Below are 27,499 nucleotides of genomic sequence, written 5' to 3'. Positions count from 1 at the left end.
AATGAGTCCCGTTCGATAGCCAGAGAAGACGTGACTGTCGATGCCCTGGACAACTTCTTTGCAGACTGTCGCCCACCATACGGCCGGACAAATAGCAGTGATGGTCTGGGGTGCCATTTATTTCCATAGTAGCGTGCATTTTGTTGTCATTCGTGGATACTTACAGCAAAGCGGTAAGTCGAAGATACTCTACGACCCGTTTTGTTGCCCTCTATGGCAACCCAACCTGGGCTTACATTTCAGTAAGATAACTCCCGCGAGCATACGACGTTTCTACTGCTTGTTCTAGCGCTTCCCAGACCATTCCTTGGCCAGCAAGGTTGTCAAATCTCTACCCAATTGAGAACGTCCGGAGCATTATTGGTGTGGCCCTCCAACCAGTAGAGGATTTGACGATCTAACGCGCCAATTAGACAGAATGTGGCACATCCAAAAATTCTATAAATAAATGACAAGGTGAATAACTGCTTGCATAACGGCCAGACATCGACCAACGATTTATTGACTTGCACAGTATGTGAAGTTCTTTCTCTGGAATAAATCATCCAACTTTTCTGAATTGTCGTCATTTGTATGTCTGTACATTCACATCACATCTACCGATTTCCGTCCCATTCTGATAGTTACTTCGTGCAGAGTCTTTTTTTTTTCCTTAGAGTGTATGTTCCACGATGCCTAACTTAATTGTGTTTCTGAAACATTGTAAGCAGGCTTAAGGCATAACTACGGTCTATGTTCAAACCACTAGCAATTTAGATTATTCAGAATTTCCGTGATGCCCTCTCCTGAGTCAAATAAGTGTCCATTCGTGCTGCCCTTCTTTCAAGTCGTTCAGAATTGCCCGCCAGTCATACTTGGCATGGGTCCGATACAGCTGATCAGAATATTACACTGGAATGTACAAGTCTGCTCTAAGCAGTTTTCTTTGTAGGCTGACTACATGTTACCAGTGACCTGCCAATGAATCCAAATCTGCTTCCTGCTTTGTCCAAAACCGAGCCTGCACGAGCATTCCATTTGATTGTTTACTATACTCTCTAATACGGATGTGCGAAGATCGCCATTCCTTGGTGTCTTACGGCTTGTCGCCAGAAGTCAACTCCTCGCCAAGTGCCGGGATAAATGTTCTGGCAGTATGACATCGTTATGCTTAGCGTCAGAGCTAGAAGATACCTCCAACTTGCTGACATCTCTTCCCGTCATTGCATTTGTGGTAATTGTCCTCAATATGCCAGAGTCCCACTGCACCAATTATTGCTGATCGTTACGTTAAATATTATTTGCTCCCCTTTTTTCCCGGATGTTGTCTTTTAATCTTAGCCTCAAGACGAAATCTCTTTTCATCACATTTTCTGCACAGATAGCTTCAAGATCCAAATTCTACTTAACGGAACAGCATTACTGTTCAAATTCCCTGTTAGATGAAAACTATGTGCCGGACCGAGACTCGAACTCAGGAGCTTTGCCTTTTGTGGGCAAGTGCTCTAACACTGAGCTACCCAAGCACCACTCAGGACCAGTCCTCACAGCCTTAATTCCGCCAGTACCTTCAATTCTGGAAGTATTTCTGTTACATTCATGTAGTATGTTGTCGATATCTGACCTGGTTTGGTAATGATTAATTAATGGTTATTGTCAGGAAAAAATGTAATCGCACCATTGTAAAAGTAAACTGTGATTAGTAACTACACTTTGACTACGATGTTGTAAAATCCGAGCTTTTTCTAAGGATGCGATATTTCATTACTATGAAGAAAACGAGTATTGTGTGAAAGAAGTAGGGAAGACGTCAGTCCTGAGAACGGCCAAGTTATTTTCCCTAGTCGTTAGCTTTTGTGAACTCCTTTTCTACGAGGAGTAGACTGAACCAGCGGTCACTGCCGAGGTAGCGTTGGTAGGCGTCTCTTGTCGGTTCCGTTCTGTGTTCCCTACGTATGAGGAACAAAGTATACCGCAAACAGACTGGATTGTAGAAAGAAGCCCGCGAACAGTGGTCAGTGAAGACATCTATTGGCGCACTCAATAAGATATTATATATTTTGTGCTAAAACTGGTATAATTCGTTAAAGAAGGTGGTAAACAGCACTTCTCCGACAGTAAGTCATCCTTAGTAAGTTGTAGCAGTGGGTGCAGGACTTTTCCCGGTGCAGCAAAAATTACACCATCTGACTCCAATAAAGTTCCTCAAAGGCAGACATTATGGCATTTTTCATTTGTATAATTAATAACAGAGGTCACGAATCTGTGGAAGTATTTTTGTACCACATACTCCACTGCACTGCTTCTGACAAGGCTAGCTGCAGGAAATTTAATTCATTATCAATGAACGGGACGCAGGGCTTATGTTAACAATACCTGTTAATACAAGTGCCTTTGGTTCAATGTATTGACAGTTAACTTTGGACAGTTTACAATCTTATTTCAATTACCTACAACTATTTTGTTTAAATCCTATCTCAGAATTATTATTTAGTGTGTGGGAAAGTAACAACAGTGAATGGCATGCTTGTATGGATTATTAAAGTAAGACAGTGGAGATCTTTTGATGGACATTCTTAAATTTCCGTAGTTTAAATTCAATAACTAAAACTCTCAAATTTTAAGTAACTTCGCCCTAACGACAGTTATAGATTTCGTTTTTGCGTTCAGAGTTCTTAATGTGCAAAAAGGAAGTCATTTAAGATCTTGTGAGTTTCACTCTAGTACTGAGAGCAATAGTTGCATTTATTAAAATATAAATGCAGTAGATGCTTTATGTTTAATTAACAGATTTACTTTCGTAATTCGGCCATTCAGAACGTGATGACCGGTATTAGTTGGTAGAACTAACAATTTTCTGGAGGAAAGTGTTAAATGTGAGTTAGCATTGGTTCTTAGCCCAGTTATAAATGCTGTCACTATTATTTAGTAGGAAACGTTAATAAACAGGTAATAGCGCTGTTTATGGATACATCAACCCTCTAGTTTGTCCGCTAAATTCTCCGAAAGTAGTATGAAATCCTACTTAATATTCAGTATAAACGAGGCTGACATAGTACGGAAGTTCAGCTTTCTCTACAATAGTGTTCAAAGTGTTAATATTATTGGTTTTGGTTGCGCATCCGAAGTTATACACTACGATAGACAGCCAAGGTTCTAGCAAGGTCACGCAGCTTGACGGGAGCAACCAGATACACGTAATAAAAGACGATAAGGGAACACTACAATTGCGATGAGGAAAATCCTCTCTACGGCCTGCAATTCCTTTAGTGAGTACTCGTGTGATGGACAGTTATGTCATTTGTTTCTAAATAATTAGAAAGTGCGTTTATACAATTTATGGTTGAAGATGAATTTCATGAAGATTAAATGAAAAACTTGTAATGTTTGATCTGTTTCGTCCGTGTTGAGAATTTGAAAGAATTCGAGAAAATCTCTGACAGTTTCGAGCAATTTGTGAGTGTCCAAGTTCGCTTAAAGAGAGAGCAGTGCACGTTCGGTCAAATGTGAATATCTGGTATCGAATCCAGCTCTTGTACACAATTGTAAAGGTTCACATACAGTTAACTTTAAATGCTGTTTCCCTGCGTCTAGGTACGAGAAAATTGTAACGCAAATGATACAGTGAGTCAGACCCCACACAAACATTATACATTAATGGACAGACAATGCGGCGCATGTCGCGTGTTATTTGATTTATTGAGTAGTTTCTCTCATCACGCGCAACCATCCTCAGATATTCATTGCCCTATCCGCGACAAGTTAGAGGTTTCACGTACAGGTCGGCATCATAGCCAACTTTATGGTGAGGATGACGCAGAGCGGTGCGTTAAACTACTAACGTTTCGCAACCTGGGCAATGAATATCTGAGGATGCTGGCACCGATGAGAGAAACACTCAATAAATCAAACAGCACGCGATCGTCGCCTGTTTACCTCTACAGAGCGTTCCATTTATCTTGACCACATCAAATAACTTGTTGACCAGAAGCAAAATAAAACAGAGTCAAGTAAATCCTGTTTAGCTACCAGGGGGACATTAACCAGCATGATCGCCTTTCTTATAACTTTTACGCAGGTACAAACAGCAATACAATTTTTTAAAAATAGAACCCTGTATTTTTTATTCGGCAATCCTCTATTCAAGATCCATTCACAAAATATATCGCAGTGCCCCTTTCACGTAAACATGACGTTATTAAAATCTTAACACAAAACTTACTTTCATATCAATTTATTTTGGCTTTTAGCAGCAATGATCATACAGCCAGCAGCAATTACAACTTAGCCACTTTAACACGATTGCAAATTTCACACTAGAACAGTAATAAGAGATTGACATATAAACATAAGTTCTTAATGCAAAATAAAAACAAAGTAACAAACACCTTACAGCCAGCAGTAGTTACAATAATGCCAACTTATAACTGTAAATTTCACGTAACACAATGAAAGTATTAATTACAAATATAAATTCTTAACGTAATATAAAAACACAAAATTACGACCCAGTTTTCGAATCGTGCTGGTTCCATGGAAGAACGATGTCCACAGCAACTTATAGTTTAAGGCCGGACGACAGCGTCACTTACAAATACAAGTTCGTAACTCAAAATAAAACACAAAATTGGCGGGCGGGGTGGCTGAGCGGTTCTAGGCGCTACAGTCTGGAACCGCGCGACCACTACGGTCGCAGGTTCAAATCCTGCCTCAGGCATGAATGTGTGTGATGTCCTTAGGTTTTAAGTAGTTCTAAGTTCTAGGAGACTGATGACCTCAGAAGTTAAGTCCCATAGTGCTCAGAGCCATTTGAACAAAAAACACAAAATTATGATCCATTTGTCGATTAGAGGACGAGAGCCACATCAATTTATAGTTTGTAGCTGAATACTAGCGTCTTATAAATTGTTCGCAAGCAAATTGTACTATATATAAAATTGGTAAGGAAACCAGTTACACTTGTGGGGAAGGGAGTAGAATCTCGCATTAAATTTCCTGTACGAGATCGCTTGATTGGCTATGTTCTTGATACACGCCAGTATGATTTGGTTAAGATCCGCCATCGACGTTAGGTACTTATCGTATTTTCCAGAACCGATAGTGCTGAACCAGTGTAGGCGGGCAGCGTAAACACTCGTCCCCTCGTCTCACGCGAATGATAGGTGTCATATGACGTCTACTAAGCTTCACCGAGGCGTACCATGATGGAAAAGTGAAGTTCCATTGTATGTCTGGTAGGTGGCCGTCTTTATAGTGCTGGGATATGTGCTGTTTACGTTTCCAGTCGTGACAAGCAGCTGTCTTAATCGTCGACTTGACATCCGTATAAGTGATCGGTGTTGGGCGTATCTGTCCTCCCGTAATGCTCCTCTTGGCGAGGCCGATGACCTGATGCTCCTTTATCCAGCGTAATTGGACGTCTATGAGCAATGTTCGTTCGTCTGTTGGGGCATCCATGATATCCAATAGATATACGTTAGCTTAGTTATCAAATCCCGGATTTTGCAGTTTCTGCAACACGTCTTGGGAGCCCGTAGGCATCAGTACCAGATTGAACGCGTGTGTGCCATAGTAAATGGCCTCCCTGATTACCAGTAACTCAGCCGTGTAGATAAAGGATTCAGGCGAAAATGCAAACATTTGGTAAGTGCTATTAGAGGGGCTGAATAGGGCGTATCCTACATCCCCCTCAATTTTAGAGCCATCCGTGTAGATGCAAGCGCACAGTGGTCAGTATCGGATAATGAAGAGCTCTAGGTCGAGAATGATGTTCTTCCTCGTTCAAGCACTCGGGGCTTGATCGAGGAGATTATCAAATGAGGAGCGAAAGCAAATAAGTTTCGTGTCTTGTAGAACTAGCGGAAAGGTATCTCGCCTCATAACTGCGAGCTATTAAAAGGAGTTCGGTTCGGTGTTCTTCTATGAGGTACCTGTGTGAATCACTCAAATTGAACCATAGCCGTGAAAGATGCAGTAGAGAAAATAAAATGACGACGTCTGCCGTCGTATAATTAGCTGCATTGCACATGCTTCCGCTAGCAGTAGAACAAGACGATGCACTCTATAATGGAGAGCATCGAGTTGGCGCAAAGCTGATTTCGTTGCGTTGCCGTAGGCGATGCTGCCATAATCGCAGACAGAGCGGATGAAGAACAATGTGAAGAGGACTGTCGGTTCCTCTTCCCACCAAACTATAGCAGGCACCTGCAATATATTCGCAGCGTATTCCACCTTGCCTACGAGGTAAGCAACTTGACACTTCCACGTCAGTTTGCGATCAAAGTAGACGCCAAATAGCCTAGCATGTAACTGAAAGGGAAGTTTGTACGGATCAAGCTGAAATTCTGGAGGGACGTAACTGCGCATTTTGCTCGTATACATCACCGCTTCAGATTATTTTGGTGACAGAGTGAGTGCATTTCGAAACTCCCATGTGGCCAACATTTTGCATGCATCGTTAATCGGTAATTTTATCACACAAAAGCCCGGCGAGTGCACGTATACACGTACGCCGGTTGCGTACAGAAGAACTTTGATGTTGGGGCTAAATAGAGTTTCTATGTCGGCGACATACGGGTCGTTTAGTAAGCGACTCCCTACCGCACCCTATGGAAGGCCACGAGACAGGATACGGCGGCCACATAACACGCCGTCTTGGCCACTGACGTAAACTGTACGAGAGCGATCAAACTATATATAATTCGTAAATACGTCACCGGGAGTTGTAGCTGTTTCAGTTTGTTAATATGTTGACGTATAATGACATTGTAATAAACCCTCGAGAAATCAATAAATAAAGCCATGAGATACCAGTTAGCCAGGAATGTTTTTTTTTCCTTGTGCATCATTACGAGAGGTGTAATACACTGTCAAAAGCACTCCTGCCTTAACGAAAAGTGTATTGCGTATACGGGAGCAAGTCTTTATTTTCTAACCAACATTTTGAGCGGAGCTTGAGAAGACGTTCAAAGGTGTTACACGTACCTGACGATAGTGTAATCGGACGATATGATGTTGCTTCACCAGGATCTTTCCCAGGTTACAGTATGGGCACTAATATTTGAATCGTCAACTCTGCTGGAATGTTCCGGTCCTTCCAAGTGTCATTAATGCCCCAAGAACACGTTTTTCATTGTCCGACAAACTGCTAATCATCGAGTAATGGATGTGTCCGTATCGTATGTAAGAGTGTTGTGGCGTTCTGAGAAAGATAATCATGTTGTTAAATTTGGTTAAACTATCATAAGTGCGATGATGAAGGGCGATCCGAACCTCATATCATAAATGGTTCAAGTCGCTCTGAGCACTGTAGGACTTAAATTCTAAGGTAATCAGTCCCCTGTAACTTAGAACTACTTAAACCTAACCAACCTAAGGACATCACACACATCCATGCCCGAGGCAGGATTCGAACCTGCGACCGTAGCGGTCGCGCGGTTCCAGACTGTAGCGCCTACAATCGCTCGGCCACTCCGGCCGGCTCATCTCATATAAGACGTAGACACAGAGCCATTTGCAAAGGGGATCGCTTTGCTGCGGCTTGTGTTTAAATGCGTCGGCTTCAAGTGATAAGCCGTTGTGGTCACAGTAATGTCTGACTCGCTGGTGACCTGATGCAGCAGTTGTTGTTGATAACGATGATGTTGTTGTCTTTGATTTTTGTTGTTTTTGGTGTTGTTGTAGCGGTAGTAGCTGAAACCGTTGCTGCTGGACTAGTTGTAGCTGCTGAAATTGTGTGGCTAGGAAAACACACACAATTCCAGCGTGTATTACTCTGCAAGTAATCGCTTTTCCTCCGTGGGAACGATGGTATTAGTATAGAAACAATTACAAGAATGCGAAGAGTACAAATCGCCTCACTCCTCCGCGGAAGGTTAACAAATAGCGACCGCGCGGAGCGGATCAGCTAATACGTCCGTACTCCGCGACCGACGGTACCAGACTGCGAAATTAACTTTCATTCTTTTGTACCAACACAAATGCTGGTTTGCGCGTTTAACATCACTCTTCCACTTGCTGGAGTCAATAGGAAACAAATGGAAATACAATTAAATGGCACAGCGGGGCTTTCAGTCAACCGTCTGCAATCGAAGGTTTGCGTGGGTCCAAAGGACACCAACGAAGAGAGGCCAGAAACGCAACTCATTTACGCACATTTAAGTTAGCAGAGCTGTAACTGCAATTATGTTTTCTGATTTACAATACAGATACACGTAGAATAGCACTGCAGTATCTCTAAACGATATATTGTGTACAGTAAAGGCAGACCTTGATTAAAAACTGCGTCAGTAAACGATCTCTAGAGAGAACAGCATAGAGACAAGAATCCACCTTCTCCGCGGATGTTATCTTGTCTTGTTTTTACGAATCAGGGAAAACGAAGATTCAACCAAAGGCAACGATATCGTATTGGAACTCCCAAAGACGAAGCCGCCAAAGTTCTCGCTTTTGGTGCAATGAATCTGCGGCTGTGCGAACGAAAGCTTGGAAAGAAGAATACTGAAACCAGTGTACAGCGCATTCTAACACGTGGCCAGATCCGACGTTGTAATGAACACTGGCGCAGAGAATTTGGTGGGAACGATTTCCAGAATGGTGTATTCTTCTGTGAGTGGACACAGCAGTAAACGCTTGACAGCTAGATCTTCATCTCCCATCTTCCTGCTATCGGTGTTCTTTCTTAAACAAAGGACTTGAAAATACGCTGTAAGATAAAAAAAGGGAAACCACGAAGTAATTATCTGAATGGGGAAATCGGTAGACATGTATGAAGCAGATGTACAGAAAAAAGAATGATTACAATTTCAGAAAAATTGGGTGATTTATTCAAGACGAAAAGACTGTCTCAAATTGTGCAAGTCAATAATGAGCTGATTTGCCTATGGCCCTTATGCAAGCATTTGTTCGGCTCGGCACTGGTTAATAGAGTTTTTGGCTCTCCAAAGGGATATTGTCCCAAAATCTGTGCCATTGGAGCGTTAGACCGTCAAAATCCCGAGCTGATTGTAGGGCCCTGCCTACAATGCCCCAGCAGTTATCAGTCGGGGAGAAATACGGTGACACTGGTGGCCAAGGTAGGGTTTTGTAAGCACGAAGGCAAGCAGTAGAAACTCTCATCGTTTGCGTGTGGGTCTTATATTGCTTAAATGCAAGCTTGCCATGAATGGCAACAAAACGGGGAGTAGAATATCGTCGACGTACCGCTATGCTTAAGGCTGCCACGGATGACAACGTAAGAGGTCCTGCTGTGAAAAGAAGAGCATCGTTCGTGATTATGGGGCCGTATGACGGGCGACAGTCAGATGAGTATGCCACCGCCTTCCGGGGCATTTCCAGACGCGTCTTTGTTGTTCATCGGGACCCAGTTCGATGTGGGACTCAACAGTGAAGAAAATTCTATTCCAGCCAAGGAGACTGTAGACCGAAGACATGTCTGGAGACGTCCCGGGTAACGGCGGGATATCAACCTACGTGTCGTCCGCCATACTCTGCGTAACCAGGAATACTGGTCTGTAGTCGCATTTCTCTCCATACCAATACCGCTTTGGTTGTTGTCCGCAGCACCCTTACAACACACCGGTACGCCACGACGTTCTACGACCCGTTTGGTTGTCGTTCATGGCAAACCATCCTGGGCGTACATTTCAGCAGGACAATGCCTTCCGTACATGGCGAAAGTTTCTAGTGCTTGTCTTTGTGCTTGTGAAACCCTACCTTGGCCAGAAAGGTCTCCGTATCTCGCCCAACTGAGAACGACTGAAGCATTATGAACAGAGCCCTCCAACTATCTCGGTATTTTGACGATCTAACGCACCAATTAGACAGAACTGCGCACGACGTCCATGTGTAAGACATCAAACAATTTTATCAACTAATGTGAACTTTTAAAATCTTTTCTTAAAGAATTTACTTTATTTAATAGCGATTCATCCAGAACATTAACACAATTAATCACAGTAGGTGAGCGTGGAAGTAGTTGCCAGGGAGTAACTGATGAAAATGAAATTACCCTTAATAAATGGGAATTTTATTCATAAAAGCCTTTTGAAAACAGATTTAAAATTTATAAGCGGAAAAGCACCCTCGAAATATCAAGTTACAATTTTATTTAGAGGCAGAAAGAACAATATTGACAGTATGAGCCTTCGGGCAGAGAATCTTGCCGCTCCCTTTCAACACGGCCGTAGTCACGGCCCCTCACAACAACCTCTGAAAGACTACACTGGTGCAAACTGCAACACACCAGATTACTTTAAACTAAAATTTTAACAACTCACACAAACACATTAACTATGCACCCCGTAAAAGGGATGAAAATAGTACAAACACTCACACTAAGAAATTATTTGCCACCGCAAGTGCAATTTGTTTTTAAAAGGACTCTTACGGTGGAAGGGTGGCAACTTTATAAAAATTACTATTTAAATAAAACCCATGTAATTCAGACTTACATAAAATGTACAACATGCTCTACATTACACATATACCGCCCCGCAAGATGATAGGCAAGATAAAAACATATTTCAGGAATTCGGCCTTTACACCTTCATTCTATAAATTCGTTAACATCGAATCCGACAAACATGACAGAGGCAGCTATTAACGTGTGGCAGATTGACAGGGGGATTATTGAACAACCCGAACCACAGATTGCTCTAACAATCCCCAACTACACAATCGAAAAACGGACCACAAAATTCACAAATAACCACCTTCCCTCTGGTGAGCAAACGGAGAAGAATGGTGGTATGATCCCAAAACAAAGCGGCTGGTGACCTCACCAAGAAAACCAGTAGAATTTAACAAGTAAATGGAACACCATATCTCCAGTCACTTAACTTCTAATAAATTGCGATTTCTGGCTAAGACCTGGTGCAGCACCCACAGCGCACTTCCAAACCGTCCGCTGTCAGCAGCTTCAACGGACGCAGGAAGGCGCGCCGATCTCCCGTCTCACGGCGTCGCACCTCGCACCGACCAGACTGATGCAGTGGTTCCGCTCCTGTTGCTCTCTGGTGAACCGCGAAGCCACTACCCCTTTCTATACGGTGCGACCCACTGGACTCAAGTGGTGACCTCATATGCGCCGACGCTCAAGTCGGACAAGTCATCTCGTGCCTCAGTGCTCGACCGATCAACCGACCGATCCAACCGCCAATGACCGTTGCCCGAGCAACTCGAGCAGACTGGCGGCCTAACGCGCAGACTCACATGCAGGAACTCAGCCCCGACAGGGAGACCACTAGCTGAGTTCTGTTACTGACTGAGTGGCAAGACTTTCATTTTCTGGCTTAAAGTTTGATCCAAACGACAAACATACTCGCACTCCGACGACAGACAGACACTAACTGCCGCACAAATGCGAACGAGAGACAGACCAGCAACTGGTGACTCGAGACTGACCCAGCCTCACCCCGATTGACCAACTGCCGAGTTTTTTTTTCCTTTATTGTTATTTTAATACCTACACAAACAGGTAGGCTGTCATCGGCATGCTACGCCGCTCTTCAGCCATAGTGTTGACAATTACAGAACACTGGTTGGAGAAACAGAATGAACATAGTGACCGACTAAAAAATAGTGGTCACAGATACACAAAAAAAAACACGGAGCCGTTCACACTCGACGATAACGACACCGAAAACACATTGACACGGCACACAGAACACTGACGAATCCGATGGCACAAGTGAACGTAGAAGCGTGACGGCGGACACTAAAAACACAAAACGACGTCACACACACACGAGACACAGATGGCGATGATCTTCTGCGCGCGAAAGTCCACGTAGCGTGTGCGAGTCCGGGGACCTGCCAAGAGGGGAAGAAAGGTGAGGGGGGGAGAGGGTGGGGAGGGGAGAACAAAGATGCCAATGGCTGAGGAGATGGGAGGAGGGGGAGAGGGACAGGGGAGGGGAAGCCCGGGGGAGGGGTGGGGAGAAAGGGAGGAGGGAGGGTGCCCAAAGGAAGAGGGAGGGAGGATCAAAGTTGATAGGAGGGGTAGATGGAGGGGAGGAGGACATCATCAGGGACGGGGAACTGCCGGAAGCCACCTTGGGAGAGGGTAAGGAGGGTGGAGAGATGTAGACCGGGTGGGACGTGAGAATACAGGTGCGGCAGCGGGCGGGCTTGGGAGAGGATGGGCGAGACAAGCAGGTGAGGAGGGTCGAGTTTGCAGGAGGTGTACAGGATCTGTATCCTTTCAAGGAAAAGGAGGAGGTGGGGGAAAGGAATGAGGTCGTACAAGATCCGCATGGGGGAGGGGAGATGGATGCGATAGGCGAGGCGGAGAGCATGGAGTTCAAGGATTTGAAGGGATTTATAAAAGGAAGGGGGGCGGAGATCCAGGCTGGATGGGCGTAGCAGAGGAAAGGGCGGATGAGGGATTTATAGGTGTGGAGGAGGGTGGAGGGGTCCAGACCCCACGTACGGCCAGAAAGGAGCTTGAGGAGGCGGAGTCGGGAGTGTGCCTTGGCTTGGATTGTCCGGAGATGGGGGGTCCAGGAGAGGCGACGGTCGAGGGTGACGCCAAGGTACTTGAGGGTGGGAGTGAGGGCGATAGGACGGCCATAGATGGTGAGATAGAAATCGAGGAGGCGGAAGGAATGGGTCGTTTTGCCTACAATGATCGCCTGAGTTTTGGAGGGATCCAACTGCCGAGCTGATAGCGCCCCTTAAATGCACCTGAACAGGCAACCTTTCCGCTTTCGCACCAGAGGGAGACACCAAACCTGCGATTGCCACAGTGGCGCCACTGCCAGAAACGGAGGGCGACTGCTCCACACAACGCGCTGCGGCGCGCTCTTCAAACACGATTTTTTTTTTTTATACCACAGCTCATAATGCAATGCCAAATAACTGCTTGCATAGGGGCTAGTGGTAATCAATACGTTTACAATGAAGTGAATACCCGTAGCTGCATACAGGCGTTGAAGTAAGTCAATGGGGTCTGTTAAAAATGTGTTCCCCAACCGGGACTTGAACCCGGGGTCTCCTGCTAACATGGTAGACGCTCTATCCATCTGATCCACCGACGACACAGAGGAGAGTGCGATTGCAGGGACTTATCTCTGGCACGCCTCCCGTGAGACCCACATTCCCAGCTTATTGCCCCGCACTACATTCATAGTGCCCGTCCATTATACTCATTACTCGTGGCTTTTTGCCGATTGCCGTAAGAGTTCGAGCATTGTTTGTGCATCCCGACAGAACAAGATGGTCAAATGGTTGGTGAGCCTTAACTACAAGGTTAACGTGGCTCTCACGGGAGGCGTGCCAGAGATAAGTCCCTGCAGTTGTACTGTCCTTTGTTTCCTCGGTGGCTCAGATGGATAGAGCGCCTGCCATGTAACCAGGAGATCCCGGGTTCGAGTCCGGGTTGGGGCACACATTCTCAACAGTCCCCGTTGACTTATTAACGTCTGTATGCAGCTAGGGTATTCATTTCATTCTAACGAGCTGCATGATCACCATCTTTATATATATATATATATATATATATATATATATATATATATATATATATATATATATATATACCATCTTATATATGTATTATCTATATATCATCTTAACTTACTACATTTGTGAAACTCTTTCTCTTGAATAAATCATCAAATTTTTCCAAAATTATAATCACTGGTTTATTCGCACACGTACATTACATCTGCCGATTTCCGTCTCTTTCGGATGAATCCCTCGTGCTATGCCTCTGTCTTTGTCTGACAAAGTACCCTTCAAGTACGAAGTCGCAAAAGGCTAATGATGTTTATGGCATTCAACGCCCCATACATTGTTAATCACGCAACTAAAGTATTGGCTGGTAATGGCAACAGGGGGTGGGACTGGAGGTGTCCCATGGTGAGCACACCATGAGGGTACACAGCGTCATTGCACTCCTTAGTTGACGAGTAACTCACAGCTATGCCACAGTGCTAGTGGCATTGATACAAATCAGAGAATAGCAACGATTAACAAGGAGAACATGGATTATATTTACAGCAATAGATGTCAAAGTTGACAAAGTGAGGACTAAATCTTAGTGTTTCTGCAAGACGAGCCAGTGGAATATGTGGTGTCGTATACGCTCAATTGTGCGTTCAATGTAGGTGAGTACAATGACGGCGACATGTGCTTAAAAAGTCAAAGTGATAGTTAAACAGGTGTCCGCCCATGTAGTTAATCATCCTTGTCGAGCAGGGATCGACAAATCCCATCTCCAGTGAAACTTTGTAAGGAACAGTCGTTTCCCAAAGAACGGGTATTAAACATAATTCTGTACATGGAAGATCTTCCTCAACATAGCAAAGAAAACAATTACGAACAGAGTTCGAATAAGTCAGCGGCAATATGACCATGTAGCGCGTAAGAAAAACTACGGCTCTGTAAGGGAAGACAAGGTACACTTGCTACAAAAACTGACAATCGCGCGTTTCAAAAATGCTCGAAACAATATACTGGATGTGCATAATAGTAACGTACAACGTTATGCGCATCAAATTACGCGCAACATAGATTATAGTGATTTCAAGGGAATCAGTTGATGGTTGCATATTTTCAAACAGAGGTACAGATTTTGAAACCGTAAGATTATGAAATTGTAAACAAAACGTCAACTTGACTATGCACAACAAACTGCGGAATCGGCCAGAAAATTTGTAGATGAGACAAAGAAACGTATACCGTCTTTCAATAAGGAATTTGTTTTCAACTCCAGCCAATATGTATATGAAATGACCCCTGGAAATCAGAGGTGCCAAGAGAGTTGTATAAAGGTCAACTAACATCAATGTCTTAACCCATTCATATACAATTATCCCGACTGTAAATCTTGATGGTAAATTGGCTGTAAAGTTGTTTATTAGGCTTCTAGAAGTTGTAGGTGCTCTACCCCTACGATTCTTTCTCGTGTGCGCGATGTTGCAAGTGACAGCAAGGAATACTGGGAAAATGGACGTAAGAGAACTACGTTATAAGCACTGTTTTCGGCCAACAACTGGTCAAAATAACATGATTTTGCTTCGTTCCTCGTCTGCGTATAAAAATGGCACTCCTTTAGAAGAAACTATCCCTCCTGAAAAGTATTTGACATTGCAATTCATACCAGCTGGAACCACTGTAAAAATTCAGCGTCTGGATGTTCGTTTTCTCCCTGTATAAAGGGTCTTACAAAAAGGTACCGCCAGACTTTCAGGAAACATTCCTCACACACAAAAAAAGAAATTGTGTTATGTGGACACGTGTCCGGAAACGCTTACTTTTCATGTTAGAGCTCATTTTATTACTTCTCTTCAAATCACATTAATCATGGAATGTAAACACACAGCAACAGAACGTACCAGCGTGACTTCAAACACTTTGTTACGGGGAATGTTCAAAATGTCCTCCATTAGCGAGGATACATGCATACACCTTCCGTCGCATGGAATCCCTGATGCGCTGATGCAGCCCTGGAGAATGGTGTATTGTATCACAGCCGTCCACAATACGAGCACGAAGAGTCTCTACATTTGGTACCGGGGTTGCGTAGACAAGAGTTTCAAATGCCCCCATAAATGAAAGTCAAGAGGGCTGAGGTCAGGAGAGCGTGGAGGCCATGGAATTGGTCCGCCTCTACCAATCCATCGGTCACCGAATCTGTTGTTGAGAATCGTACGAACACTTCGACTGTAATGTGTAGAAGCTCCATCGTGCACGAACCACATGTTGTGTTGTACTTGTAAAGGCACATGTTCTAGCAGCACAGGTAGAGTATCCCGTATGAAATCATGATAACGTGCTCCATTGAGCATGGGGGCCAAACAAGACATCACCAACAATGCCTGCCCAAACGTTCACAGAAAATCTGTGTTGATGACGTGATTGCACAATTGAGTGCGGATTCTCGTCAGCTCACACATGTTGATCGTCCAGATTTACAATTTGATCACGTTGGAATGAAGACTCACCCGTAAAGAGAACATTTGCACTGAAATGAGGATTGACACACTGTTGGATGAACCATTCGCAGAAGTGTACCCGTGGAGGCCAATCAGCTGCTGATAGTGCCTGCACACGCTGTACATGGTACGGAAACAACTGGTTCCCCTTAGCACTCTCCGTACAGTGACGTGGTCAACGTTACCTTGTACAGCAGCAACTTCTCTGACGCTGACATTAGAGTTATCGTCAACTGCACGAAGAATTGCTTCCTCCATTGTAGGTGTCCTCGTCGTTCTAGGTCTTCCCTAGTCGCGACTTATAGGCTGGAATGTTCCGTGCTCCCTAAGACGCCGATCAATTGCCTCGAACGTCTTCCTGTCGGGACACCTTCGTTCTGGAAATCTGTCTCGATACAAACGTAACGCGCCACGGCTATTGCCCCGTGATAATCCATACATCAAATGGGCATCTGCCAATTCCGCATTTGTAAACATTTCACTGACTGTAAAACCACGTTCGTGATGAACACTAACCAGTTGATGCTACGTACTGATGTGCTTGATGCTAGTACTGTAGAGCAATGAGTCGCACCGAAGTCAACATTACCTTCCTTCAATTGGGCCAACTGGCGGTGAATCGAGGAAGTACAGTACATACTGACGAAACTAAAATGAGCTCTAACATGGAAATTAAGCGTTTCCGGACACATGTCCATATAACATCTTTTCTTTATTTGTGTGTGAGGAATCTTTTCTGAAAGTTTGGCCGTACCTTTTTCAACACCCTGTATAAAACTCATTACAGCAGTATCTGCAGATACGCCTTAAAGGATAGCTTGTTTCACGACAAACATTACGACAGACCGTTTAGCATTAGGCTGCATGTATCACATTCCATCAGTGCTCGTCATCCCATTAGCCCAACATGTCTCTATATGCATTATGTAAGAACGCATATCTAGCTGAACGTCCTGCACGCCTTCAATCTTAATGTTGAGAACTCCCAACTTTGTGATCACTGCGGGGCGCCATTTTTCATTCAGTGTTCACGGTGCAGGTTAATAGTTTGTTTTGAACATTTCTTGAAAGTCGACAATGTCCATTTTGTAAAGTACATACACCCCATAGAAAGTTGATCTCTGTATCTCTCGGACACTCATTTTTTGTCGCCCCCCTGATGCACGTGGTGAGTGATTAGCAGCTAATATTTCTCCTGTCATAACTGTTAATACAACACTTTCAAATGAGCCTTACTAAAGATTGAGTTTACGACCTCACACTCCAGAGGTTCCTTGTCAGTGTGTACAAAGAAACTGCATTACTGGTCCATTGAAAACCAAAAAGAGACTTCGGCAGGTGGAACATCACCGTAGAGATGAGTTAACGTCTGATTCACGATGCTTGATACTAAGATTGTTTCAGAAATGGCAACATAATAGCAGGAGATGTGCTAACTATTTCACACGAACTATTGTTCACCTTCTAGATGAAATATATCTAAGAAGCAGAATCCTTATGCTACTAATAAGATGGATGTCCAGTACATATTAATTTGCGCTGTGTTCCAGACCAAATGTAGACTTCCTTACGGACTGCTCATGCAGGTATAGAGGATTGGCCTTCTCGGTCTCTAGACGCATATCTTCCGCGGATCGATAAAAAATGATGTCTATCGTGATACTCCAACAACTCCAGAAAACATGCCGTTGCTTGCTTCTAATTCACTTCAAAAGGTTACGCTGGAAGCAGCCATGAAAAACTTTGAGTACCTTTGAATGTTCTACCATTTTTAACGCACGATGGTTTGCAGGACTCCGTTTCCGTTTCTTCTAAAGTTCAACGCTATGTTCACGTGAATACATTATACTTTCTCGAGGATGTGATGTGTGTTACTAATTAACAATGTAGGGTGATATTCGAAAATTATGCACTGATCTTCATATCTTCGTAACAAACAAAGTTGCAAGAAAGGCACTCATGTAGGTTAATGTCCCCCTGGCAGCTAAATAACATTTACTTGATATATCTTTTATTTTCATTCTGGCCAAAAAGTTAATTGGTGTAGCCTGGATATTAATTACAAATGTTGCTGCGTTGCCTGTGGGCGATGCCTTCGTTTGCAGCAAATATGAAATACAAAGCTTGCAAACATTTAGACAATGGCCGTCAGTCAATAAATTACATGTAACTGTTATAACCAAACGCTCCCAAATTCCAAACTTACCACCAGCGGCATCTTCCTAGGTTTTATCATTATCAAGCTGATTAAACAGGAATTCATGTTATTCGTTTCGGTGAATGATAGTAGTCTTACGATACCAGCAACCTCTGTGAGTCGCAAAATTATGTATACGTATACCAAATTTAATAAAAGAACAAATTAAAGGAAAAAAGTAGCTTTTGTAGCTATCCCTAGCATAAAGCGAAAATGCAGGGACAATAATTAAAAAGAATAAGGTCAGAAAGGGATAGGCAGACGATGACCAAGTAGATGTAAAGCATAACGTATGGAAATGTTGCGATAAATTTAGACAAGTGGCTACTGATGACTGCTTACCGATGAGGTGTCCATCCTCTGCGCCGTCGAAGCCAGCGAGCTGCCACGAGTCGTTAAGTGGCCAGTAGAGATCTTTCAGGTAGGGCGAGTCGTCATCCAAGGACAGCGGAATGGACGCGGACCTGCCAAGTGCCGTCAGGTTGATGTAGGCACTCTGCCCTGTGTACGAAACGTTCCAGAAAAAACGGGCGCAATGCAAAACATCATATTTAAAACTAAGGCACTTTGATATCTTCACGCACTGTCGGAAAACCACGACAGTTTTACGAAATTTGAGAACTCCCACGACTTTCTCTACAATACCAAGCACTAATGACGTGTATTATATATCAAAAGCAAATCCAAAACTCTAAACGAATCTTTCAACTACTAAGTATTCAATCGCAAGTGCTAAAAAAAATCTACAAAAACAGCTAACAAGCTGTATGTAGCGATTGTATTCTATCACCATTCTCCATGTAAGACAGCCTTAACTTTATGATAGTTGTATCGACCAAACCAAACTTCCACTAGCCCATCCCTGCTTCTGAATGCCGTACCAGGTGCCTCACTTTCGACATCGAGTTACCTTTCTGGACATGAATTACTTAGCAGCTTATCTGGTTCCCTTCATCCTAACCCAAATTAGAATATGAACTTTAGACCACCACGCAAACAAGGCTCTACAAATTATGTCCTTTTGGGTCTTATTTTAAGCTTCATTTGGACAGTGCTTCAGAGCTTTCAATGTTTCACTTTCGATGACCTGGCCTCAGTCAGACCTATTGTGTATTTGTGATTTACATCTACATAGAATTATCTAAACATACCTGCTTCTTTCCCTCTCATAACACAGCGAAACTTCTCTCCACGATGTTATACCATCGATTTTGTATTACGTTTTCTAATCTAGCTACCCGACTGATGGGTCTAAAAATCAAAATTAAGACTTTTCGAATGCCAAAGTTGATTTTTGTGATGACAACATCTTCATTATTGGTTTCCTGTCGGAGATTCGAATGGGGGACTACCTTTACCCAAGGTGATGCCGTAATCAGTGAATCATACAGTGGAGTTCCATGTCGTTAGCAAATATAATGTCAGCAGTTTCCCGTTGCATTCAGCCGTTCCCGGTACCACTGAAGCAAACTCATGTTCGCTGACGTTACGGGAATATGTTAGTCAACCATCCATACCGTTGCCTCTGCTACTACTGAAAAGCTAGCGGCTCCTATGATGGAACAACATATTAGTATGGTCTCGCCGCGCACTCCTCTCTGATGTGACTGCACCTCTACTATCGCTATCTGTGACGTTAAGGCACGGCAACAAGTTCCGTAGTATGTGTGGGATCCAGAAGTGTAGCAATGCATCCGTGGAAACCGGTGTGTATGATGAGACATCTTTTGAGACGACACATAGTCCGGACACACCCACAAAAATGAAGCAGAATTGTCTTCAACTGGGTGTTCTCCATCAGTTACTCTACAGTTAATGATTGAGGAAACTTAATAATAACGTACAACGTGTGGTTTTCTTCACAGGCCCATCAAATTTGCTATAGCACTACCAACAAATCCAAGTCTGTTATTTTCTACCCCTACTACTTATTTATGGATTCGTACAATTTCTTACCAACGTCACTCATGAATTACAAGGTCCTGATGACATTCTAATATAGCGTCTTGAACGTAGTGGGTATAGCAAAGAACAAACAAGACAATTTCGCAGCTATGCCAAGCGCATAAATGAGATGTAATGTGTCTTGGGAAAGGCACAGAGAAGAATCATCACATAGGCCTCAAATTAATGGGATGTATTTAGCAATAGAGGTACCACACATTAAACGTGGTAGTGTAATGTTCCTTAGACCTCACCTGCCCTTTACTTCCACAGGAAAAACAGTAGTAAATGGCACTCAGATCTGAACAATCGAATTCGGAACCTTCACAGTATTCCATATATGATCCCCCAGAAATCTTACGCTTATTATGCCAGACAACTTCAAACATCAGAAAACGCAGTTTATCATAGGTGACTTCAGCCGACGTAGTATAAATTGGAGCTGCAACGAAACCGATGACAATGGTCAGTTGCTATAAGAATGAATGGAAATAAATAACTTCGTTCTTCTACATGACTCAAGGCTGTCCTACTCCTTCACGAACAAAATTTGGAAACGAGGTTTCAACGCTGATAACTCCTTTGTCAGCAGCAAAATCCAAGACAGCTGTGTTACAAATGTATACAGAGTACTTCCAAAAAATCAGCAAACGCCCATTGCAATACAAGTTTTCTCGGCAGTCAGATCTGTTAACATGCAGTTTCAGAGAAGTTTCAGTTTAAAAAAAAAAAGCGGCACGGAAGGATTTCTCCAGGAAATTAGGTGAGGAAATTAGCAACATAAATACCGACCCAAAAATATACATTCTCCGTACAGTGTCAAAACAGCACATTCCAAGAGGCCGTAGACAGATCTTCATACCAGGACACTCTGAGAGTACCAAAAAACCTTAGAGAAATATGACGAATTGTAGTCAAAGTCCCTTTCAGTGACAAGATAGTAGCTTGTGGCACACCTCTCGTAAGAGCATTAAGTGAAACAAGGCAAAAGAAATGATTCGAAACCTTGGAGAAAATGAACGTGCCACATAGCAAGAAAACTGCATGGAATCTGATCAGAAATCTCAAGGCGACCAAAAGAAAGCAAAGAAATAATTAGAGTAACATGTAATCAAACCACGAACCAGCTACTACTGAATGGGAAGCATAACAAAAAATGTGAGAAAAGCAAGACGCAACGTGATATCCACACAGAAATCCAAAACTTATCCCCTCCTTTCATGATAAGTAAAATCAATTAGGGTACAAACCTGATAACAATCTGTAAGACCGCTGGTGTTGATGGTGTATGCCTCATTTCAGGCCGAGTGCCAAAAAGTGGGTGTTAAGCCTATTGAACCACTGCCGATACACCCTATAAATCCCTAAACAATGGAGGAATTCCAAGTTAATAGCACTCATAAAACCAGGAAAAAATTCGGATCATCAAATAATTAGTGACCTGCATTTCTTCGACACCTCTTCGAACTGCATGAATAATCAACAACATCGTTTATTCAAAGTTAAAGCTGCAACAAGCTGGATTCAGTGCAAATAAATCTTATACTGGCCAGATCTTGGCATTCACAGAGCATATAGAGGAGCGATGTGGAAATAAATTAATAAAGGTCTTGGCACAGGTTGATCTAAGTACACAGCAAACCACCTAAAACTATTACTCAAAATCTCTGACATTGTTACAGCCCATCGGCTAGTACAAATAATAGTATCCTTTGTCCAGAGAGGACTATTCTACGTCATTCTAGAAGGGCATAACAGTCGCTGGAGGAAGCATAAAACGGCATTTCTCAAGGAATTGTTCTACCTCCCATGATGTTCAACATACGTAAAATCAATGTTTTTTCTATACAGGTTGTTCCATTGATAGTGAGCGGGCCAAATATCTTGCAAAATAAGCATCAAACGAAAAATTGCAAAGAACGAAACTCGTCTAAATTGAAGGGGGAAACCAGATAGCGCTATCGCTGGCCAACTATATGGCGCTGCCATAGATCCAACGGATATCACCTTCTTTTTTTTTTAATGGGAACCCCCATTTTTAGTTACATATTCGTGTAGTACGTAAAGAAATATGAATGTTTTACTTGGACCACTTTTTTCGCTTTGTGATAGATGGCGTTGTAATGGTCACAAACGTATAAGTACGTGGTATCACGTAACAATCCGCCAGGGCGGACGGTATTTGCTTCATGATACATTACCCGCGTTAAAATGGACCGTTTACCAGTTGCTGAAGAGGTCTATATCGTGTTGATGTATGGCTATGGTGATCAAAATGCCCAACGGGCGTGTGCTATATATGCTGCTCGGTGTCCTGGACGCCATCATCCAAGTGGCCGGACCGTTCGACGGATAGTTACGTTATTTAAGGACACAGGAAGTGTTTAGCCACACGTGAAACGTCAACCACGACCTGCAACAAATTATGATGCCGAAGTAGGTGTTTTAGCTGCTGTCGCGGTAATCCGCACATCAGGAGCAGACAAATTGCCCGAGATCGGGAATCTCATAAAAGTCGGTGTTGAGAATGCTACATCAACATCGATTGCAACCGTACGCACCAGGAATTGCATGGCGGCGACTTTGAACATCGTGTACAGTTCTGCCACTGGGCGCAAGAGAAATTACGGGACGATGACAGATATTTTGCACGCGTTCTATTTAGCGACGAAGCGTCATTCACCAACAGCGGTAACGTAAACCGGCATAATATGCACTGTTGGGCAACGGAAATTCCACCAAGGCTGCGAAAAGATGAACATCAGCGACCTTGGCGGCTTAATATATGGTGCGGCATTGTGGGAGGAAGGATAATTGGCCCCCATTTTATCGATGGCAATCGAAATGGTGCAATGTATGTTGATTTCCTACGTAATATTCTATTGATGTTACTACAAGATGTTTCACTGCATGACAGAATGGCGATGTACTTCCAACATGATGGATGTGCGGCACATAGTTCGTGAGCGGTTGAAGCGGTATTGAAACGCATATTTCATGACAGTCGATTGGTCGTCGAAGCACCATGCCATGGCCCGCACGTTCACCGGATCTGACGTCGCCGGATTTCTTTCTGTGGGGAAAGTTGAAGGATATCCACCGACAACGCCTGACATGCGTCAGCGCATTGTCAGTGCATGAGGGAACATTACGGAAGGCGAACTACTCGCTGTTGAGAGGAATGTCGTTACACGTATTGCCAAATGGATTGAGATAGACGGACATCGTTTTGAGCATTTATTACATTAATGCGATATTTACAGGTAAGCACGGTCTAACAGCATGCGTTCTGAGAAATGATAAGTTGACAAAGGTACGTGTGTCACATTAGAACTACCGAAATGTAATGTTCAAACGTGCCTACGTTCTGTATTTTAATTAAAAAAACCTACCTGTTACCAACTGTTGGTCTAAAATTGTGAACCATATGTTTGTGAATATTACAGCGCTATCTATCACAAAGCGGAAGAAATAGACCTACTAAAACATTCATATTTCTTTACGTACTACACGAATATGTAATAAAAATGGGGGTTCCTATTTTAAAAAACGCAGTTGATATCCGTTTCACCTATGGCAGCGCCATCTAGCGTGGCAACCATAGCGCCATCTGGTTTCCCTCTTCAAGCTAGACAAGTATCGTTCTTTGTAGTTTTTTCGTTTGATGCTTATTTCGTGAGATATTTGGACCGGTCACGATCAATGGACCACCCTGTATTGACGATTTGGGTATCTCAGTAAGAGGAAGAACCTTTAAAGAAGTAGAGGTAAAACTGCAGAATATTGGCTGTATCTGTTCTTTCGGACATGTCCTAAAGAGCAGACACAATGCATTGATATAACTAATTCGCCTTGATGGGCGATGGATCAACCTTCTTCACTGGGGATGCACTGGTACGTCTGACCTCCTGGCGGGAATTTCAGAGTAGCGATCATTGAGGACTGTGGATAGGTGGCGCTTGGGAGTGTGAGTCGGCCGTGAGGCGTGCAGAGAAAGTCCGCACAGTTCCGATGAACACTGAGTTCCGGTGGTGCAGTAGTTAACGCAACTACGGACTAAAGTAGGGAATCCTGGGTTAGAACACCAGTCCAGTCAATATTCCCTTCCCTTGCCATCCTTTTCTCCCCTCTCCTCCTCCAATTCGAATCACATCATTAGTTGTTTATCTGGTGGTCCAATGTGTCTGATCTAAGAACAAACCACAAAATATTGATATAAAGCAGTCGCTGCATGGTCATCAATCTACTCTATCCAGCGCATGCGTCTGCATCTCTGTATAACTACTACAGACTACATCCATTTAATCTTTCTCACTGTAGTCAAGCACTGACTCACACTTTCTCCATTCCCAAATTGACAATTCGTTGCCGCCTCATGAGACCAGAAATTACTTTTTTACCAATTCGCTTTAGTACCTCGTCATTAGTTATACGATCTACCCACCTAATCTTCAGCATTCTCCTGCAGCACTACAGTTCAAAAGCTTCGGTATGTTCTTCTCTATACTGTTTGTCGTCCATGTTTCACTTCCGCCCAAGGCTACGATCTAGACCTCGACCTTCAGGTAAGATAACGCAACTCTGAAATCGGTTTCGATGTTAACAAATTTTTTCTTGCAACTGCCAGTCTACATTTTATACTCTCTCTCTAAATCGGTCATCATGCATTAATTTGTAACCCAATTAGCAAAATTCATTCGCTACTTTCAATGTATCATTTGTTAATCTAATTGCCTCAGCGTCGCCTGATTTAATTCTACTATTGCAGTACCATTGTCTTGCTTTTGCTGAAATTCATCTTACAACATCTTTTCAGACGATCATTTGATCATCCAAGTGCATATCACAGACTTTTACTTCTTCGCCCTGAACCTAGATTCCTTTTTCCTAATCTCTCCTTGGTTTTCTTTACTGCTTACTCTATGTACAGACAGAATAAAATCTAGCACAATCGATAACCGCCGTCACAATCCTGTCTCAAATACTATTTCCGTTTTATGCCTTCAACTCTTTAAATTCTACTCCGGTTTCTGTGCAAGTTGCAAATAACCTTTGGCTCTCTGTATTTCATCCGTGCCAACTTCAGAATTTCAAGGACTGTATTCCACTGAGGACTTCCAAATCTACAAATACTACATAAGTTTTGTTGTTCTTGTCGGTCTTGTAAGATAGGTCGTAGTACTGTCTCGTATTGTCGTGCATTTTCTTGGAACCGAAAGTGGTCGTATTCGATGTCGGTTTTTACTAGTTTTTCCATTCTCTTAATTAATATCGTTATTTTGAAACCAAATCTCTTAAGATTGGCGGTTCTGTAATATTCTCACCAGCAGTACCTTACTTGGAATCGGATTTATTACATTGTTTTTAAGTTTGACCGGCCTCATAGATCTTACAGACCAGGTGGAATAGTTTTGTCGAGGTAAGTAATCATAAAGATCTCCATAATACTTCCGTAAATCAATTGTGGTCAAACACCTAACAAACAAAAAACGTTGTTAAACATATTCATCTATTCATGCATAAGTTTTGTACAGTTCCGAAGCTTTTACTTGTTGTTATTCGTCTCTCTAAGTGCTCCACCTCACATACTACCTCGTACATAAGCCATATAGTTTACGCCCCTGTAAGGAAATAGCTTAGGCCAGAGGTAAGTTCCTGAAACCAAACTCCATTAACAGCCACCGCCTCTAATGGGTCACAATAGACTATGCCTGAAAGTAACGTTAACCTACGGGTTTATCAACGCGATCATATAACTAAGCTAGTATACAGATGGTCTATGCATTATTTTGAATGCGATTTTATTCCGTCGGAATTTTGAGTGAGTTGTATTCAAGCGTTTAACACATCGAGTATATATAATGATTAACAACTCTGTTAGTGAACTCATCAATTCTGCCCTCACTGTAGTAGCCAGTTACCAATAAATAAGATTTGCAGCGGTTCTGATCCACATCCTACCAACTGCATACTACATCACCGCTAGCTAAATAAAGACATCTAGCTCATTGGCCAGTTCTACACGAAACGAGTGAGATGAAGACCGTGTGAACGTTCCCTCGCTGTTGTACGAGGTAAAGCAATTCTGAACAATGGCCAACCATTTTCTGTGGCGGTCATTCACACTTCGTTGACAGTGGACGCTGATTCCCACGCAGTTCACGAACTTTGATCGTCCTTGCGCACAGCAGGACTCAGGTCGCTTTACGCTACTTGCTACAGATGCGAGAAAATGGTAGATTTGTTCGTCAACTGCAGCTTCGCCATTTTCAGTGAGCCCATGGCATGTGAAAATCTCGCACTCGTACTTTTCGCATGGCAGTAAAGCCATGGTCCTGCAGAGTAGTTAATACTGGTTTTGTGACTCATAATCCTCTTGCCTCTATAGTTTGATTGAAGTTAGTTCCAATCTGATGTTTAAGGAAAGAAGTTTCGACGTTGCCGTGACAAACACAGTCTGCAGGCAGCCATCGCAACACTCTGCTGTCCACGGCGATAGAAAACTTCCGCCTCCTACAAAATCTAAGACAAATTCAGAAATTCACGTATGGTATAGACCTCTGTAGCGCGTCTGAGGATCCATTCCTAATCGTAATTACGGACGAGGTTCGTTTATTCATGAAATACGCCAGATTTTCGTGTCCAGAAATGTTTCCTTCGCAGACGGCTGGATAGCTGAGAGCACTAAGTTGTACGCTTGTGAAACACAGGGAGACTAGCCAGCCCCGAATCGACGAGGGCTGATGAGCCAGCAGACCCATATGTGGTTTTTAGGAGTTTTCCCACATCCAGCTAGGTAAATACAGGAATGGTTCTCATGTATCTCCTCAGTTAAACACTATGCAAACACTTAGGAAACATTATCACCCTTGAACATCAGATATACACTAGACGCAGACAGCTAGGGCACAAATATTTCCACTTTGTAGGTAGTGGTGGCGTCATAAGTGCATCCGGTCACCAAATGTCGCTAATATTGCCAAAAACGATGTATACATGGTGTGATTGAAAAGTTTCAAGACTCAAAACTAGAAATTTAGTGGACTTTTAAGTACAGCGGACTAAAATTCTTCAAAATATGATCCTTCAGCATCAACACAGCGCTGCCAGTGCGTCTTCCACCGTCCGTAGCCCTTCTGGAAGGCCTCGGGCGTCATGCTGTCAAGGGCTCCCGTCGAAGCCTGCTGGGTGGCGTCGATGGAGTCGAATCACTTCCCTTTTAGGTCTGTCTTGATTCAGGGGAAGAGGGAAAAGTCACTTGGAGCCAAGTCGGGGCTGTAGGGTGGCTGCGACAGTGTTGTCAAGTTGAACTTGACGAAAACTTCGGTGGCGGCGCGCGACGTGTGAGCGGGAACGTTGTCGTCGTGGAGAATCCAGTCGCCCTTGATCGCCGGGCGGAAGAGGTGAACTCGATCCCTCAAGCAGCGGAGCACTCACACTA

General features: G+C 43.3%; 1 protein-coding gene across 1 annotated transcript in view; it reads right to left on the bottom strand.

Moving 5' to 3' along the window:
* LOC126272377 (opioid-binding protein/cell adhesion molecule-like) overlaps window positions 1-27,499 on the bottom strand; it is a 256,864-nt gene that overhangs the window by 93,648 nt on the left and 135,717 nt on the right. The window contains exon 3 of the mRNA XM_049975191.1: window positions 18,457-18,615. Within this exon, the coding sequence (XP_049831148.1) occupies window positions 18,457-18,615 (159 nt within the window). The remainder of the gene's footprint in view (window positions 1-18,456; window positions 18,616-27,499) is intronic.

The sequence above is a fragment of the Schistocerca gregaria genome, chromosome 5 (assembly GCF_023897955.1).
Source record: "Schistocerca gregaria isolate iqSchGreg1 chromosome 5, iqSchGreg1.2, whole genome shotgun sequence".
NCBI lineage: Eukaryota > Metazoa > Arthropoda > Insecta > Orthoptera > Acrididae > Schistocerca > Schistocerca gregaria.
This window is presented reverse-complemented; position numbering and strand designations above follow the sequence as displayed.